This window comes from Juglans regia, chromosome 3, assembly GCF_001411555.2.
Source record: "Juglans regia cultivar Chandler chromosome 3, Walnut 2.0, whole genome shotgun sequence".
Lineage (NCBI taxonomy): Eukaryota > Viridiplantae > Streptophyta > Magnoliopsida > Fagales > Juglandaceae > Juglans > Juglans regia.
The window spans coordinates 20,552,962-20,571,468 of NC_049903.1; the positions used below are offsets into that span (position 1 = coordinate 20,552,962).

Sequence of the window (18,507 nt, forward strand, 5' to 3'; positions counted from 1 at the left end):
TTTTATATCTTTATTTGACTTGATTTTTTTTTAATTTCCTATTTTATATTAGACCTTTTTCATTTTAGAAAGAAAATAAAAAGAGTTCAAAATATATTGATTTATAAATAAATGGATTTTTTCTCAATTGATTTTTTACAACTAGGTACAAGGCGTTATGTCAATTCCGAAATATCTCGTTTGTTGTAAAACTTCCTACAAAAAATGTTTAATTGGAATAAGAACTAAGAAGGGAAAGGAAGAAACCAGTCGGTATGTCAATTCATCATCCTCCAATTAGTCCTTCCCCGACAAATAAATAGTTGCAGGAGTGAAAACTTTAGCAACATTTAGATGCTGAGGTGATTTCAGATGATTTGAATTGATCTGTAAATAATAATATTTTATAGACCACATTGAATATGCGTTTGAATATAAATAGGTTGAAATGTATGTTTGAATGTATGAAATAAGTTGATATGAGTTTAACATTTTTATAGAAAATTGAAAAAATAATAAATTTCATCTATAATTAGTTTGGGATGAATTAAACTCACTATAACAACCAAACACAGCATTACTTGGAAAAGGTAAGAGTGGAAAGTCGAAGGAACTAAATTTTATATAAAAAAATATATATATATATATTATTATTTCAAATGAATTTTGATTCTTTATTAGACTTTGAAATAATATCATATCCAATGATTTATTATTATTATTATTATTGGCAATTGTACGTTAATTGCTAATTGGGTTGCAAACAAACAAACCGAAAATAAAGGCTTGTGCATATGCATTTGGTGATCAGAGTTCGGAAACCAGTGGACCGAGTCACAGACATAGCCCTAGGCTGCCAGAAACCAAGCAAATTTACCTTTAATCACTGGGCACTGCCATTGCCAATTGAGAGAGAGAGAGAGAGAGAGGGAGAGAGAGACATTGGTGAATCAACTGGACATCCTAAATGGAATGTAAATACAAATTGATTACCTGAAGGAATTGAAGATATACTTACAGAGTACTGATGTATTCCTTCAAGTCAAATAGTGTTTCAAGTTCACCCATTTTCACCTACCTAAATGCCATCAGATTGGATCATCCAACCCAACTTTGAAAAGCAAGAAACTTTCATTCTGATTTACTCTTCATGCTTGCTTTCTCCTCTTTTATTGGCCGAACCACCAACTTAAAAATCCACACTGCCAGCAGAGTTGCCTTCGCCGGGGCGAGCCAGTAGACAAGTAAATGCTCCTTCGTTATATGATCCCCGCGTGCATAAGCCCATCCCATCACCTACATGAATCAGGAAAGTATGGTGTACTGAAGTCCTATAACCAATGTTTCTGCATCTTAAATAATGACAGAAAAAAAAAAAAATTCTATAGATTAATTGTTGTAGATACTTACAGAGGCTGGATTCATACATCCACCAGTCAGATCGGAGCCAAGTATATGAAGAGTCAACTTGGAGACACTTGAGATCCAAGTCTTCATGAAGAAACTTCCAGGGATTTTTGTGGTCAGACCAAGCGAGATGATGATAATTGCAAATGTCAGGAATCCTTCTGTTAATGCACCTCGATGGATGTCAACATTTAATCGTGGCCCAAGTCCTACTTCTGGAAAGGAGTCCATAATAAGCCTAACCCCACTAATAGATCCAATCACCTGGAGAAAAAAAATTAGGCCAGAAACACACACACACCTACACAATGTAAGTATTTATGTATGTGTTTATATATATATAGAAATAAGTTCCCTCCATGATATAAGGAGCCCGCCACTAATTGAATGAACATAATTTTCAATGTAGATAGTTCAGTAAACTTATATTATCTACTCCAAACAATATTAAAAAAAAAAATCCTAATCACAGGGCATGATGCCCATTGAACAACGCCCATTGAACAACGCCACAACAAATATCAAGCAGTCATAGACCTACACATTAATATTACCTTTTTCATAAGGTACATATTATTAGTGATCAAACAAGGTACCATCCAAGTACACATGGGTATAGAATAGATACATCTAGCTTGAAAAGGTAAAAGAGTCAAGAAAGTTCTGGAACAAAAGTTAGGAAACATAAATGGGCAGCCATCCAACAATCATAGTGTGTACTAGAAAAGTATGCTTTAAGTTCCACTGTTTCCCTTGAGCTGTCTTCAAAGCTATGACAGTTTCTTTCTCGCCATATGCAGCATATTAGACACACCAGTATTATTATCCACGAAAATTCCGCTTGGACATTCTTGAGTCTTCCTTTCCAGCACAATAGTAAATCTACCATCCATCTAGGCATCACCTAGTCTAGCCCAAAGAGACAAAAACCCGCACGCAACAAGGCGCTAGCTAATTCACAATGGAGTGAGAGGTGATCCATGGCTTCCCTGTCCTTCCTGCACATGTAACACCACTTTATTACCATGACAAGTCTCCTCTGCAGGTTGTCAGTGTAAAGTTCTTATCTAGCACAGTCGTCCAAATGAGGAAAGCCGCTCTTGGGGGAGCCTTACTCCATATGGCTTTCCATGGAAAGAAGAGCCACAGTGGGGCATCAATGTGTTGTAAAACAATTTGACTTTGAACACCCTCTCTTAGACGTAGCCCAACACATTTTGTCTTCCCCATCCTGTCTCAATCGAGCAGAATATAACCAAGCATAAAAAGAATTAAAGAAATTTGTCTCTCAATCCTGTGCCACTTTAATAAAATACACTAAACCCATCGGCGAACCCCATTTGAAAACTTCAAATGATTTGCTACCAATGCATCCTTAGACTCATCAATGCAGAATAACTCAGAAAAACCATTTTGAGAGGCCGATCCCCACACCACATATAATACCTGAACTTTAAACCAGAACCATTGCCTACCTCATATCTGGTATGCCGTGAAAACTTACCCCAATCCCCTCTGATATTTTTCCATGATCCAACCATATAATTCCCAACCACATAATCCAACCATCCCAAGCCCAGCATTCATAATTAGCATACCTTGAGCCATCATACAATAAGTAAAACCTTTATAAGAATGCCAATGCTAGCACCTTGATCTCCAAATTTTGATTGAGTTCCTCTTCTCTCTCCTTAACTCTCATTTTTTTCTATTTTAATAACATGAAACTAGCAAACTTTGTTTAAGCAAAGAGATGGACCAAGTGCGCCAATGTAACCCTAGATATCAAGACTCATATCTTATATGCTCTTTAACTTCCTCTAAAAACTTAAAAGGAAAAAAAGAAAAAAAAGCATGAGTTAAGGAAAAAAACATGCATTAGGAAAACTAAACAACTCTATTAATTCCACATGAAATTACTACCTAAATTAGACATGTCATTTTTCATTTAATAACTTTAACTTGTAACATTTAATATTTAATTTTCCCTTACAAACATAATGGCAGAGTGAATGATGTGACCGAACAAGAGCAAAGTTCCCTACTTCCAGACAAAACTATATATTGTAAATAGATAGGACAAATCTTTGATGCATTGATTGCTTATATTCTCCATCTTCAATTCAGATTGTAGCTCAACAAAAGTAGGTAATGATATATACAATTTCTTCATGATGCATGTGCAGCAACAACAATAGCACAAGGCTAGATCAGAAGTGACCAAGGCTTCCACCAATCAGCCTAGTTATGATTCTCGCAACCGTATAATATAATGTATTCGCACATATAAATAGTTTTTATGTATGGATGTGTACATGTTTATCTGCCTGTACGATAAACCTACACATTTTTGTGTGTGTGTGTGTGTGTGCGCGCGCACTTGTGTGCACGTGTTTGACTTTGTGCTTCACGTGTGGGTGTACATACAAAGCTTTTTACATGTTTACGTTTATCACTATATATGCGGTATGTACATTATTAATGTTTTTGATTCATTTTAAGTCTAGGGTTTTGAGACCTGTAGGGCATAAATTTCATCAAATCCCTATATGTTAAAAAGTGAAAAATTATAACCATCGACAATTATTTCCATAAGATCTTTTTTCTTCAAATGTGATTAAGAAGACTTCCCGTTTGGATAATGAGATGGTTTCATCTCTCTTCCCATTTCATCTTAACATCCAAACACCACTCAAACACAAATATTTTTCAATTTCAAATATTAACTTTTTCATCTAATCATTACCTAACCATTACAACTTTTCCAAACAAAACACAAAAAATAATTCAACTTTTTCAAATCTCAAAACAAAAATTATATTAAAAAAATTATATTCTAGCAATATTTTAACTTTCTAATATTTTTATTCAACTTTTTCTCTATTTTCCAAAAACCCCATAAAACATCTTAACTCAAACCATTTCACTACTATCCACAAACTATTTCACTACTGTTCACATATTTATCATCTCACGTCATCTCAACATCCAAACGAGGCCTACTAATTTACCTTTTAGTATAAAAAGCTTAGACCCAAAAGGTCTACTATTTCATACCCAATGAGACTCAGCATATGTGGACTCAGCGTATGCCCATGCAATGCCTTCACAATCCAATCCGCAATTTAGAGTATCAAAATTATCATCCAATATGAGATCAGCATATGTCCATGCAATGCCTTAACAATCAAATCCACACAATTCAGAATTTATCACACACCAAGGATGCATCTGTCACAAGTGCAATTTCCTAATAATATTAATCACAAGTGAGACTCTTTGTAATCACTTACATTATGAGTCAATCATTACACATTTCCCACCCCATACACACCCAAAGTAGGACTTAACAAAGATTCGTGCTATGCCCTTACATAGAATCGAAGCATGGTGAAGCATGGGGTAAATGGTGTTCAAATGAGATGAGTGGGCCATATGAGATGGGGCTTTGGAAGCACATAAGAAGAGGACAGGATACATATGTGGAAAATGATAGTGCGTTGAAAATTAATTAATGACCCTAATGGGCCTCCGATCCCCTCAGCCCATCTCAGCCCCTTTTCTATCCCGTTTCCTATCACTTTACTTATTCCCTCCCCTCAACACATTTCAGAATTTTTCCACTTCCTCCTGCAACTTCCACAATTGAGTCTACATCCCAACCAGAGTATTTCGTACGTCAACCTCCTCCTGTCCAACACCATCCTTGCCAATGCCCCCCTTCTGTATGGCAAGGTGAGTGGCTCGATGCAAATTTCCAGCAAAGTACCTAGTTGCAGAATTTCCCCTGCCGTGCCCTATTCGCGTTTCACGGTGGACCGCCGCCAGCATAAGCACCTCCCTATAGGACCTTGTGTAAGGTTGAAGCTCTTCCACCATTGGCCTTAACTGTGATTCACCGCGAGTCCCCTCAGCATTTCTCCCTTCCTGACTATACTCTCGCAGTGCCTCCCTCAATCTTCTCCATCCCCTCCCACCCTCTCCTTTCAGGAATAAAAATGAAGCATCGCCTCCCTCCCTCACTATATTCGACTACCGCCATATATCGACCACAGCTGTTCGAGCACCACTGTGCTATAAAACTGCGATATCTCTCCCTCATCGTCGTGTAGAACTCCTTCTTAACCCCTAATATACCATCCTCTAGTGCTCTCCCGAGCCATTGCACCAAGGAAACTCCCAGTAGTAGTTCATGCTCACTCTTCCACCCCCTCTCCATGATACGTAGCAGACCTCCTTCCTTAACGAGCACAAATAGCTTTGACTCAATCACAAGCTCTCTTGTGAACCCCATCAACGCTATCACGATTGTTAACGTTGCACCATCATTGACAGAACAAAAAGAAACTATTTTTCACACGTGTACGGAGAGGGATAAAAAACGGAGAGAGAAAATGCTTTTTTCATTTTTCGCAGCCAAGATTTAAAGAACTAGAATTGATACGACAAATACATGTAATATCCAGAACAAATAGAATCCACTAAACTTCTACATTTTCTGGTTCTTTTACCAAATTTTAGCATTTAAGGTTGATTTTATTTTAGGCAAGATTTTTTCAATCTTTTATGCTAACCTCTCTTTTTTTTTTTTCCAAAATTTCTATTTTGAGGGTCATAATTTTATTATGGGGGCCTACTCAAGGTGTTGGGGGGGGTGGGGGTGGGGTGGTTCGTTGCCTACCCCCCTTGAGCCAGCCTTGCCCGTATGCTTGGGTTATGATCAATAAAAAAATTAACAATAAAAAAAATAAAATTTGGCAACCAAAAAACTTAAGGGAGAGGCTACAAAAAAGATCAGCTGAAGAAAAGATTTTGCAAAGTTGATGGCTGGTGTTGCTGTGATACAGGTTGGTACTCCTATTGTATAGTTGCTTTTAATGCAACAAAGCCCATCATTGATGAAGGAATGGGTGGTGGTTGATGATGGATATTGGATGCCTCTTGAGTTTATTTATTAAGAGGTCTGAATCCCTTGAAGTGTTCTGCCAAAGGAGGCCTAGCATTTCTCGAATAATCCTGGCCAAAATTTTATATACTAAATTACCAAACAATACGAGCAGAAGTACAGAACCGTGCCAGGTTCCATCAGTTTCTTCACAGCTCTTACAGCATGGCTTTCTCTGTAGAAAGGCCGACACAAATATTTTGTCCATACCTCTACTTCGGGCATAATTGTTCTTCTCCTTTATGTCGATGACATAATCAATACAGGCGATGTAGCTGATATCCGCCCGTCTATTAATTCTCTGTCGCAATGCTAAAGATTCATTTCAACACCAATCACAAATATCCGTTCCTCCTTATCTTCTCACAAGAGATAGATAACTTGGTTTTCTCTATAAGGCAGATAACTTGGTTAATGAAGATTTGGATCAATATTTTTTTCTTGCACTGTTTTGAGAGGACCCATTCTTAACTGTCCATCCGCTTTGATCAATAGTTTTAACATAGAAAGAAGCCATGTGTCAAATGCTAGCAAAAGTATTTAGTTCAAGATTTGAGAGGACCCAATCTCACTTTTGAATCAGTAGAAAAGATGTATGCCACCCCAAATTCGCTTCCCCCAACCAAAGTACGCATTAAGCAAGATAATAAAGCTTCAAGCCCTAGAAGCACTGAGCATCCGACACAACAAAGAATATCTTCAAATTAAGTCCAGAACAAAAAGTTTCCAAAACATCTTCGTTTTTTCCATAAATTAAACAAAGCCCTTTTCAACAAACTTATTGAAATGCCGCGATGATTCAATTTAATTAGACAACCAAAGCCTCAGGTTAACCATACAAAATATAATCAATTCATGCTCCACCAAAAAAGGAAAAAAGAAGAATCACCCAAGAGATTCGTTTCTTTTTAAGCACGAAGCCACCATAAAAAGCTGAACTATGAATTTTTTATTTTAATTTGAAAATTGATTGCGTTTAAGATTACCTAGGTGAATGTCTTAAATATCTTTGGTTCCGTAACAAAAATCTAATTCAAATAATTTTAGCTTATTTTCCTTTGCTGCAATTGCTCAGTTCAGCTGCTGAGAAAAGTTACTTAGTTCAACAAAATTTTAAATGACATAATCTACGAATCCTTTTGTCCGTTTACTTTATCGCCAAGCAAGTAAAGCAAATCAGGTTGACACTGCAATTATACAAATCCATTTGACAATCAGGAAGTGCTTCGACACCCTGATAAATTAAGCCTACTCATATTTCAATCAAAGAAGCCCATCTACTAATAAAAACATCGGTTCAAACAACCAAATAAAAGCACCAAAGAGCTAACCTGAGCTGGGATTCTAGCACCAACTCCAAAGAGGAAGTGGCTAAAATTCCCAGAGATGGCACCAGCCAACACGGTGAGAGGATTGTACGCCCCACCTTTGGTACTCTTAGCCAAGAACGCGAAGAAGAACATGTTGATGATCAAGAGCACACACTTGATAACCTCGCCGCTGGGTTCATGGCCCAACCCCAAAATCTTGTACACAAAGATCTTAATAAGAACCCCTGACCATACCCACATGAAAGACATTATGAAATCGGAGACGAGCAAACCAACTGCACCCATCTTAAGACCAGCAAATATGGTTGGATTGGAAGTGGAAAGATTTCAAAATGAATTTTTTTTTCGCAACCCAAACTCTTCTTCTCTTCTTTTTTTTTTTTTTTCGTGGGGAGGGGGTGTCCGACTAGAACACCATCTTTCACACTTTAAATCTGACCAAGATAGAAGTATCCATTCACAGACAGTGATTTTTCATGGAAGATGGGAGTGTTGCTTCTATGCCAATATTTCCTATGTTTTCTTCCCGTCTTTTACTCGTCAGGTTCAAGGTTTCTGCGCGGTCAACTTCAGCCTGCCGTCTTATAATATTGTTCTATACACGTGGGATTTAGTTTTTCTTTTTCTTTTGCACTTTTTGAATGGGGGACACGTTTGGTTTGCACAAGCCACTAGGAGTGTGCAAAATTTTGAAAATTCTGATTTTGCCCAACTTCCGCTCCGACTTGTCAGAATTCGGAGTAGTTCCGAATAGATAGTTGGAGTCGACTCCGATTTTTTTTTTTTTTTAATATTAGCTCGAGCGACATGTCGAGCGCAAGTCGAGCGAACCTCTCTGGAAGAATTCTGCTCGAGCGCCACGTCGATCTAACCTCTCTGGATGAGTTCTACTCGAGCGCTGAGTCGAACGCAATACGAGCGAACCTCTCTATATGGATTCCGCTCAAGCGCCACGTCGAGCGAACCTTTCTGTTAGAAATGCAGAGAAATAAACGATCCGACTCCGAATGGAATTCGGAGCTCCGATTAGCAGTCGGAGCTCCGATCGAAGGTCGGAATTCCGATTTGGCTCCAGTTCAGAGTCGGAGTCAGAGTCGAAGTAACAATTGGGCTCCGACTCTTGGGAGTCGGAGGTCGGAAACAACAACTCCGTCGGAGTCGGAGTTGGAGCCCAGCCCTACAAGCCACAATGGAATGATATTATTTATTTAGGAACATATTTCATGATAAAATATGACTATTCCAATAATATCAAAATAAGAGGAATCTTACTTACGATTGTTAAATAAGTTAAGCTATAGAGCAGTTATTATAGCAGTGCATATTTTACACTCACTATCTGGTTGCTTCTGAATTTTTCTTTTTTTTTTCTTTTTTTTTTTTTCAATCAAAACATGCGTTTTGACTCCATTTGAAAATCAATTTCAGTTTTTCATCCTTATTCGAAATCATCCCGCCGTGAGACCACCCCCCTCCCTCGACACCAACCTTGCCCACTTCAGCATCCTCAATCCAGTGCCTCCCGGCGACACCGTCTCTCTCATCAATGCGACCGAGCGGAGCTCCTCAGTGTGCCCAGCCCAGCGTCGCCAGCTCGTTGAACGGAGGAAACTAGACTTCAATCCCGCAAAACCCACCCTCTTTCCTCGCCACCAACCCACGTCGGAAAGGTCTTTCCACTGCCACCTCGAGACGGCTTCCTCACGAAGAACCCCACAACGCTCCTACGTCAGCCCAGCGTCGCCACTCCCCGCAAGCTGATTCAACAGACCAAACCAGCGAGAAGTTCCAACAGCTAGCTTTGTTTTGGCAAGTGGTTTGCTCAGCTTCGTAGGTAAATATTGCACAATTTTTCCTTCCATACTATTATGTTCTTCATGTGTACATAAAGATTTCATTTTTGTGTTTTTTGAGATGGCTATTGTGGCGACTTAGGGCATGGAGAAAATCAGTATTCTTTCTAGAAAAACAGAGTCCGTAAACTATTTTTTTTGTTAATACAACCTAGGTTTTGAAGACATGATTGGAACTTGTTTGTTTTAGTAGGGATTTGTAAATAAATATGTTAATGATATAACTAATACTGCAAATCAATCACGTGTTTTTTTAATAGAATGCTCAACTATACCTGACTAGGGACCTGCAGATGATTTCATTTAGCAACCATGAGTATGTGCTGGCTAACTTGCAAATAAGTTCTTATAACTACCTTGTAAAATTAAAATTGAGGTGGCTTATGTGGAATATCATATATTTTTGACAATAAGAATTTGTAGAATGTAATATAGTTTTTTCTAATGTAGTCTGTTGTAATTCTGTACTTATAAAAAAAAAACTTTTTTGTGAATCATGCGTGCTCAATATTTACTCACTATATAGTATAATAGCTTAGTAAATACAAAATGATCATCGTTATGGGTTTACTTAATCGTTAGTGAATTGATTCTAATATATGTCTATTTTTGTTTTGGTACTTAGACTTGCATTAAAATCTAGGTAGATGAGGTTGAATTGGCTGACACCCCGAGATCTCAACAGCACCAATTTGAAAATGGGCTTAGTGTTGGAACACAAAATAGCATTATTACACGATGCGCTCCACCAGGAAATGGGGTTAATTAGCTATTTTCAATAAGTGGTTTACCATGTATGGCATCATGATGCACAGCCCTACACTACACTTGACCATATTGATGATGCACAATTGTAACTCCATGGTGATGAGAAGACACATTTCTTGAAGCATGTGTAGAGGGTTTGGTAATTTGCATCAAACTTGGTGTCATTTTCCACTCATTTCTCCCTGTCACTACACTAGATGGATATGGAAACTCATGTTAACTATCAATCGAAAGAATATTTAAATGTTGATATGTGGTTTACAATGACTGCCAGCATGATTCTAATATGTATCATGGAAGCCACTTGGATGCTGCTCGATAAAGGTATGGAAATTCTAGTTTTTTTTTTTTATTTTTTTTATTTTTTTATTTTGCATTTTGAAATGTTTTCTTCTCATATAGGTAGGTAAAATTTGAAGTTCAGGCCGAATGCTTTGCTATATACAAGCAGTTTTAGAAGGATTACTATATTTATTTATTTATTTATTTATTTATTTTCTTTCACTATGATGCGCTTCAGCACTATTATGATGCATATAATGGATACTAGTAGTCTATTCCAATCATCCTTTGGCCACATGAACCTGGATCTGCTCATTTCATTGTTATTATGGATATTAGCAATCAAAACTTAGGAGAAAATATGAAAGAAGTTTCCTTATTACTTTTTTTTTTTTAAAGCATCTCCCCCCCCCTTTCTGCCACAAAGGGAAGCTGAATCATGGTTTTGCTAACTTCTGAGGTCATAAAATTAAAACATAAGAAAGAGTTACTATTGATTTCTATCAAACATTATGGATAGAAGCAATATGGATTTGCAAACATGTGGGTTGCACTCTTCCATGAGATGCTTAGTTTATGCACATTATATCTAAATGTTACCTTTTATGGTGTGTGAGCTCTTTGTTTTTTCCAAGTCTTTTAAATATGAATATGAAGAATTGTGACACTCCTTTTCTCTTCTTGTTAGGCCATATGAAAAATGTGATGCTACTTCTCTCTCTTTTTTAGGCCATATGAAAAGTATGGTGCTCCTTTCTCTTTTGCTCAGATTCAAGAATTATGGCCTGCAGTGATGTATCATACAAAAATCAAACAATTTTATCAGTTTCTAATGCTTTGGGTTTGTAAATATACGGTCCACCTTTCTGGAAGTGTTTATAGTAAAAGGAAGTGGCAATCAGTCTCCCTTTTGTACATCTTGGTCGATCAGGTTGAACCACTCACCATTTGGATGTGTGCATTGTAATAAAACCAATTTTTTGCTAAATATATAATAGAACCATTTGAACAGAAACTTTTAGAGTTTAATGAGAATGCACAGTTCAGACCCTTTATTTATTTATCTATATATTTTGGTGACTTGCAAATAAGATACCGTATTTATCAATAATTTTGATTGATTTTCATATTTTAAGCTTGAATGCTAGAAGCATGTGCCAAACTAGATTTAGAATTAGGGCCATATGTATATATATATATATATATGTTAAAGAGAGAAATTCATCACAAACTCAAGCTGCCATATCAAAAGGAGAACATACCGATTACAATGCATGCACCAACAGTGAATCAATCCTACCTCAGAATAATCTAGAAGATACACAATACCAAGAGAATATTCTGTAATATACAGGTGTCACTCACTGTATGGAATAGGTTGTTATTTGATAGTTTATATAAAGGAATGTAAAGGCACGATTAGTGCACACTCAGAATACAAACAAACTGTTCTTTCTGTTGAGGCATTTTGATAGACACGTTCTGTGCATACCACTTTTTCTTTGCTTTTTCAATATATATATATATATATATATAAATATATATGTGTATGTATGTATGTAGTTGCTCCATTGTTCTCCCAAAGAAGCAAAGAATTGAGCTAAGGGAGAGATTCTCAACACACGCAGCAACACCATCAATATCGTTACACGGGGAGGATAAATATTCAGGTTGAGCAATGTCAATACGAGAGGGAATACAACCTATTTCTTTCAAAAAAAAAAAAAAAGGCCACTGTATAAAAACATATAATCTCTATGATCACCAATAATCTCCACAGGAACCCTCAGCCCCCCTTGCATGACAATCTCAAAAAAATAGAGAAGCAACAGCAACAACTCTACATAGTTAATCATAGTTAATCTCGATCAACTACATAAGACTTGGCAAACGTTTTCAAAAAACAGAGAAGTGCACAACTTGTTTTCATTACACAGGTTGATTTAGCAACATATAATTTACATGGTTTTCATCAAAATCTAATCCATACAACGTGCAAAAAAGTCTAGGAATTTATTCGAGCCAAGCAAACACTATTACAAATGTAATAACCCAGTACAAACACAACAATTTTCGCTTTTCTTTTTTCAGATTCTCCGCTATCTCTCTCACTTTATCTTCTTTTTTTTGAACGTCATACTCGCGCTATAGTACATCATCCCACATCTTTAAAGCCTTATTCTCTTTAACACTAAAATTCTCCTATAACAGATTAAGTATATCCGCTCATACGAAGAATTCACACCTCGCATCTCCCTGCACATAATGTCAACTTCCAATTAACGTGATAAAATGCACCCTGCCAGCAACAATGCAAATATGACAAATAAAAAGTTGTTTACCATATTATAATTTGAGCAGGCAAAAAATCTCATAGTGTGGGACGTCTTTAGTGGTGTTTTAGGATGATGCCATGCGTGATTCTGAAAAACCAAAGATAAATTCAAAGAAGAATTGTCTGCTCTTAGACAATTCCAAAGTTCATTATTCTAATTAAATGATCTTCACCAACTGTTTAGTAGTTTGAATCTTGTTATCTAGTGTCAACATGTTGAGGAACTTCATCGAGTTGCAATAAAAATGTGTTGTGAAGTATATGTTAAATAGCTGTCTTAGCATTAGTTTAGAACATAATTGAGTTAGTGAATATACATGAGACAAATGAACATATTCTTAATATTGATCCAGCACTCATTTAGCAAATTTGCTCCATTCCTTGACTCCAACTATGACTGGACTCAGTTTAAGAATTTTAGAGGAAGAGTCTCTTCCAGATGGAAGGAGTTCTGGGCAACACTATTGCCCATTGCTAGCATTTATTGGATTTCACACTATTAAGATAGATAAAATAGACTACTAGTAAGGAAATGTTAATTTAACATTTTTTTTATAAGTTGGAAACCCTAGTTAATTAGAAACACAATTTATCCTAATTAAATTATGTAGTGAACAACCCTCCAATTTAAGATTCACAGTCATTCTCTTTATTCATTTTCTTTTATTCCAAATGAATAAAGAGAATGAGAGTATTGATGTGAAGGGAAGGTGGGAAAAAATCATAAGCAACCATTATACTCAAAGATAGTAAATTTTCATAAACATGTTATGAAAAAATCAAAAGACCCCAAACTCGATTATTCTTCTCATTTCTAAAAAATGGAAAAGCAATGCAAGCAAATCATACTATATTCATATGTGAGAACAAAACTTCAAAGTCTGACTCCACTTTCAGGCAATCAACTTTCGTCAATTGAAAAAAGCACTCTGATTTGAAAAACATTCAAAAGTTAAGCTCTCAATACCTTATACTTCTCGATACCTTATTCAAAAGTATTTAAGCATGTAAACTGGTGGGGTTGGTTTAGAGTTGCTGAGAGAGAGGTCTACCTGTTAGTTTCTAGCAAATACAGAGATAAATGAGTAAACAGATGAAAAAAAACTTGAAATGGTATGCTAAACCTCCCACATATCTGAGAGCTTTGGTGGACTGAGGGCGGCTTCGGGTCGGTGGACTGAGGGCTTCGTTGGTGGACTGAGATGGGACCGAGAGCTTCGTTGGTGGACTGAGGGATCGAGAGCTTTGGGACTGATCTCCTAGGGAGGGTTGAGGTCGTGGTGGGGAGGGGAGGGTGAGGTCGTGGTGGGGTGGGGTGGGGTGGGGAGGGGAGGGCGAGGTCATGGTGGGGTTTGGACGGCTGAGGTTTAGGAGGGCTCAGGAGTTCAAAACGTGAATGAATGGAATGAGGGGAATGAGTTGAGAGACCGAACGACTCAAAACCGGTTCAGTGAATATCCGATCTACACGTCATGTGTGCAATGGATGTAGCCAAATAGTGGCTGCTGTCAAGATTTTTCCTTGTTAAATACATAAGTATCGCATAATTATTTTGAAAAATAGTATAATTTATTATTAAAAAATTATATTTTTTTATGTAAATCTCATATTTATTTACTTTTTCAAAAGGATTGTGCGGCATTTGGTTGAGTTGCATTTGCGCGGCAATTACAAATATCATTTATCTTTTGACAATAAGTTCTTTTGAATTCTTTTTTCAACTTTCCTACATTCCTCCTCAAATTAAAGAAGTTAGAAAATACATTCTCAACTACAGACATAACATTTAGGCTGTATTTGGCTATTGAATCAAACTCAAATCATCTTGACCTATTTCATATATTTTAACTTAAAAAGTTAAACTCATCTCAATTATCTTAATGGGACTCATAAATTACTATTTACAATTCAACTCTCAACTCATTTCATCTTAACATCGAAACACAGCCTTAAAAGAACATGAATAACAAAGAATTGATGTATATGTATACTTCACAAAACTTGCTTAACAAATACAAGTTTTCCTCCACTAGACAACAATTTGTCATTTCATCTAACGTGGCATGCTATAGTTAACAGGCCAATATAAATAGGTACTTTCAAATGTTACAATGGAACCTACCCCTTGGAATCCATTTTTAGTTAAAACAATTCTCTATTTTTTTTTTTTTCCAAACTGAAACTTATGATTAAAATTGAATTGGTGACTTTATTTATAATGAATTCTCAGCTCCATTCACAAAACGATAATATCATATCATAAGATTGAAAATCCTTAGAAAAATATCATATTTGGTCATATGGGTCAAACACCTACCATATCTTGATTTAGGGTCAAAGTAAATTGGAAAAAAAGAAGTGTTATAGTCACAAAGAGATTTCATAAAAGTAAATGCACAAACTGATATGACTTCATATGATATGTTAAATGTATTTTACAATAAAGATAATTTTACAATCTAACGTATTACATTAAGGTACGCCAATTTATATATTTACTAATGGTCTATCTATTTGTAGCTAAACCATTTCTCTTAAAAGAAATTTGAAACATGTTTACTCTCGTTTATTTTCATAACACATCTCAATTCATCTCATCTCATCTAATCATTACAACTTTCTCAAATTCTCATACAAAATAAAAAATAATAATTCAACTTTTTCAAATCTCAAAATAAAAATAATATTAAAAAATATATTCTAATAATATTTTATTCAATTTTTAACTTTTATCTCAACTCATCTCATTTCATCTGTAAAGCCAAACGAGGCGAGAAGGTACTGAGGGATGATCATGGTTAGAAACTTTTGCATCATGTGCCTACTCATCCCTCAAATTTGGATAGGATAATAACAAGTTTTTGGTGGAGCTTCCGAACAAGGAAGGATTGAAATTTTATGCCGAGAGTATTTTGGTGTCGATAATTTGAAAAGTTATTAGTTAGTATTCGAGTATAGATATCATAGTCCCACTGTGCTATCACAAATGACATATCATTAAAATTACTTTAAGGATATATATAAATGAATCTAATTTGAGTGAATAGTAAGTAGTCAAGACTTGTTCGTTTAACTTTTATTCAAACATGAGTGGACCTCAAGTTTATCATCAAGCTATATGTTAAGTTCGCGAAACAACTTATGTATTATTCGAACTTGTTCATGAGGTATCTAATTTTGACGAAATATTTTTTTTTACATTATATATCATAACTTTATCAAAATTTTTAATAAATAATCTTTTATTTTTTGTGAATATCTTTATATAGTTGATTTCTACATATATCAATTTCTATAGGCATAAATGCTTAAGCAGTTGCATGGTGTTCTTATTGTAAAATTAAAGATAATATTATAAAATATAAAATTATTCAAGCTTGTAAGAACTTATTAGAATTGAATTGAATTTTTTATATGAGTTAATGTATGATTTAATAATCCATCATAATTTTAGGACTTATTTAGACGCTGAAACCTATCTCAAGTGCTTTATTTAGTAACATAGTCGTTGATGTCGTGTTTCGCATCCAAGGCAACTGCACGTCGCGATTGATCTACACCTGCAATGTCCAACAAAAATGGTGGTATGGGTGGTAGGGATACCTTCGTTGCCTAAGTAAAATTCTTAGTTCATGGTGGAGACTAATTCGAATGTCTGTGTGAGAGAGCTCCCACCCACTCGGGTATATATACCTGGTGGTGTGGTCCTAGGTACTTGTTAGTAGTAGCGTATTGGTGTACGAGACGTGTCCTTGGTGGTGGGCGATCTTCTGCCTTGTTGGTTACAGTCGTGTTATTTCTTATTCAGATTGTATTGCTAAGTTTTGGGCAAGTGGTGGTCCATCCATGCACTAGCCCGCGGGATGGTCCGTGTCTTTCACGTGCAAGGTGCCCATTTTAGTGCACTCGTGGATTTGCATCGGTTGGGTTCCCCATGATGCCACCCAGCGTGAATCTTAGGATTCGCCATGCCCCTTCAGTTTCTAACGGCTGATCTTTTCAATGCCTAGGGTACGCCAACCGACACTCGACCTCTCCCATTTAAACCCCATTCTCCTCTCACCTTCTTCTTCCCACCTTTTCCTCGCATCTTTACTTCTCTCTAGCCTGCACCTTGGCATTTCCTTGCTTCCCTGCATTCTTGCTTCTTCCCTTTCCTCCCTCTGCCTGTCACAGATGGCCTCTAAAAGAGCTTCTCAACCCTTCGAAGCACAAACTTTGTACTTCGCCGAGCGGGGTTGGGAATCGTCGGTTTCAGCAACCTACAACATACTAGAATCGGCAATTTTGGAAATCCCTGGACGTCGTGTCCCTACGATGGATTCACACCGGATGGAATCTAAGGTTGCCTTTTACCCCCTGATTTCACGAACGGGTTGCGCCTCCCTTTTTGCCGCCCTATTCGGGACGTATTCAACTTCTTGGGGGTTGGCTCCAACGCAACTTCATCCAAATGCATGGCGACTCTTAGTTGCCAGCTGCGTGATCAGGTCAAGATGGGAGTACCCCGAGGGGGATGAAGTCCACCAAGAATTCTCCATTTGGGCCATTTGGTCGTACGTCCTCAGCAGCAAGAGCTTGTCCATCATTTTGACCTAACGGGAAAAGGACAAGCTGGCTACCGTACAAAGTTTGGGTGGTAGCCCACCCCCTTGACACTGAGACTGACATGGTGTTGACTGATGCCAACATCACGAGGTTCCTGACAACGCCCGATTGCTCATACGTATTGGGGAAGGACATTTTGGGGGATTCCCCATCATCCCAAGGCCGGAAGCACCACTCCAGCCGTCCAACTTTCGGTGGCAAGGAGAAGCGGCCTCGGGTCACTTGCGAGGTAGCAAGCGGAGCTCCCAAGAGCGAGGTTGGGGCCTCCCATTCCCATACTGTTCTGAGGAGCGAAGGAGGAGCTCCCCACACCAAGGCCCCTAAACATTCCCCTAGTGTATCAAGTGGGGAGCTGGCGCCTAGTGCCTCCTCTAGTCGCGGCAAAGGGTGTTTCATTCCTCCCTCACCCCACAGGGTTCCTGTGCAAGATACGTTGCATCCCCATGTTGTAGCGATGATGGCCTCACTGACTTTGGGGTCTGCAGTTGTTACAGAGGAGGTCGACGATGGTCTACGGATTCCTTCTTCAACACCTTCCTCAACTTCGCACCCCGCAGGCCCCCCATGGAGGAGGAGCCATTTCTAGCCTTTGAGGAATTGCCTCCCTTGGTGCGACCCGAGCCTCAGCTTGTGATTCCTAAGGTTCCAATTCTTTCTGCTGGTTTTGGGCTGTCCGGCCAGAAGGGGTCCGACCTGGGCTCATTTGGATCTTCCTTGAAACTAGAGGGCACCGGGCCATCCTCTTATGCTAGAACTGACTATCCAGGGGCAACTAGTCCAGGCTTTAAGAGAGCTTGGGCCGAGACAATCAAGCGAGAGGCCCAAAAGTTGAGGCAACTCTTTGTGCAGGTATTCTCTATTCGCATTCCCCCTGACCCTCTCAAGTTTGTTTTAACCTTACTTGTATTGCAGGTTGCGGATCAACTAGCAGCCATGGTTGTGAGGGAGCAAGGGGATCTCGAGGAGGAGAATCGTGCTCTTCGCTTAGTGGCGCTGCTC

General features: G+C 37.7%; 1 protein-coding gene and 1 long non-coding RNA gene across 2 annotated transcripts; both read right to left on the minus strand.

The window, feature by feature from the left end:
* Window positions 1-749: 749 nt before the first annotated feature.
* Window positions 750-8,219, minus strand: LOC109005443 (probable aquaporin SIP2-1). The gene is made up of 3 exons (XM_018984389.2): window positions 7,663-8,219; window positions 1,390-1,650; window positions 750-1,275 (listed from the first exon to the last, which is right to left on the minus strand). Exons 1-3 carry the CDS (start codon window positions 7,945-7,947, stop codon window positions 1,111-1,113), a joined length of 711 nt encoding a protein of 236 aa, XP_018839934.2. The 5' UTR covers window positions 7,948-8,219; the 3' UTR covers window positions 750-1,110.
* Window positions 8,220-12,389: 4,170 nt separating this feature from the next.
* Window positions 12,390-14,289, minus strand: LOC118347895. The gene is made up of 2 exons (XR_004801043.1): window positions 12,908-14,289; window positions 12,390-12,821 (listed from the first exon to the last, which is right to left on the minus strand). It is a non-coding gene; the product is annotated as an uncharacterized LOC118347895 (long non-coding RNA).
* Between the last annotated feature and the right edge of the window lie 4,218 nt (window positions 14,290-18,507).

Excerpts from the sequence above, each read along its gene's own strand:
- LOC109005443 (XM_018984389.2), bottom strand. The coding sequence starts at position 7,947 with ATGGGTGCAGTTGGTTTGCTCGTCTCCGATTTCATAATGTCTTTCATG. Across the intron at positions 1,651-7,662 it reads GTGCTAGAATCCCAGCTCAG|GTGATTGGATCTATTAGTGG; the intron begins GTTAGCTCTTTG and ends TTTTTTCTCCAG. Across the intron at positions 1,276-1,389 it reads GATGTATGAATCCAGCCTCT|GTGATGGGATGGGCTTATGC; the intron begins GTAAGTATCTAC and ends TGATTCATGTAG.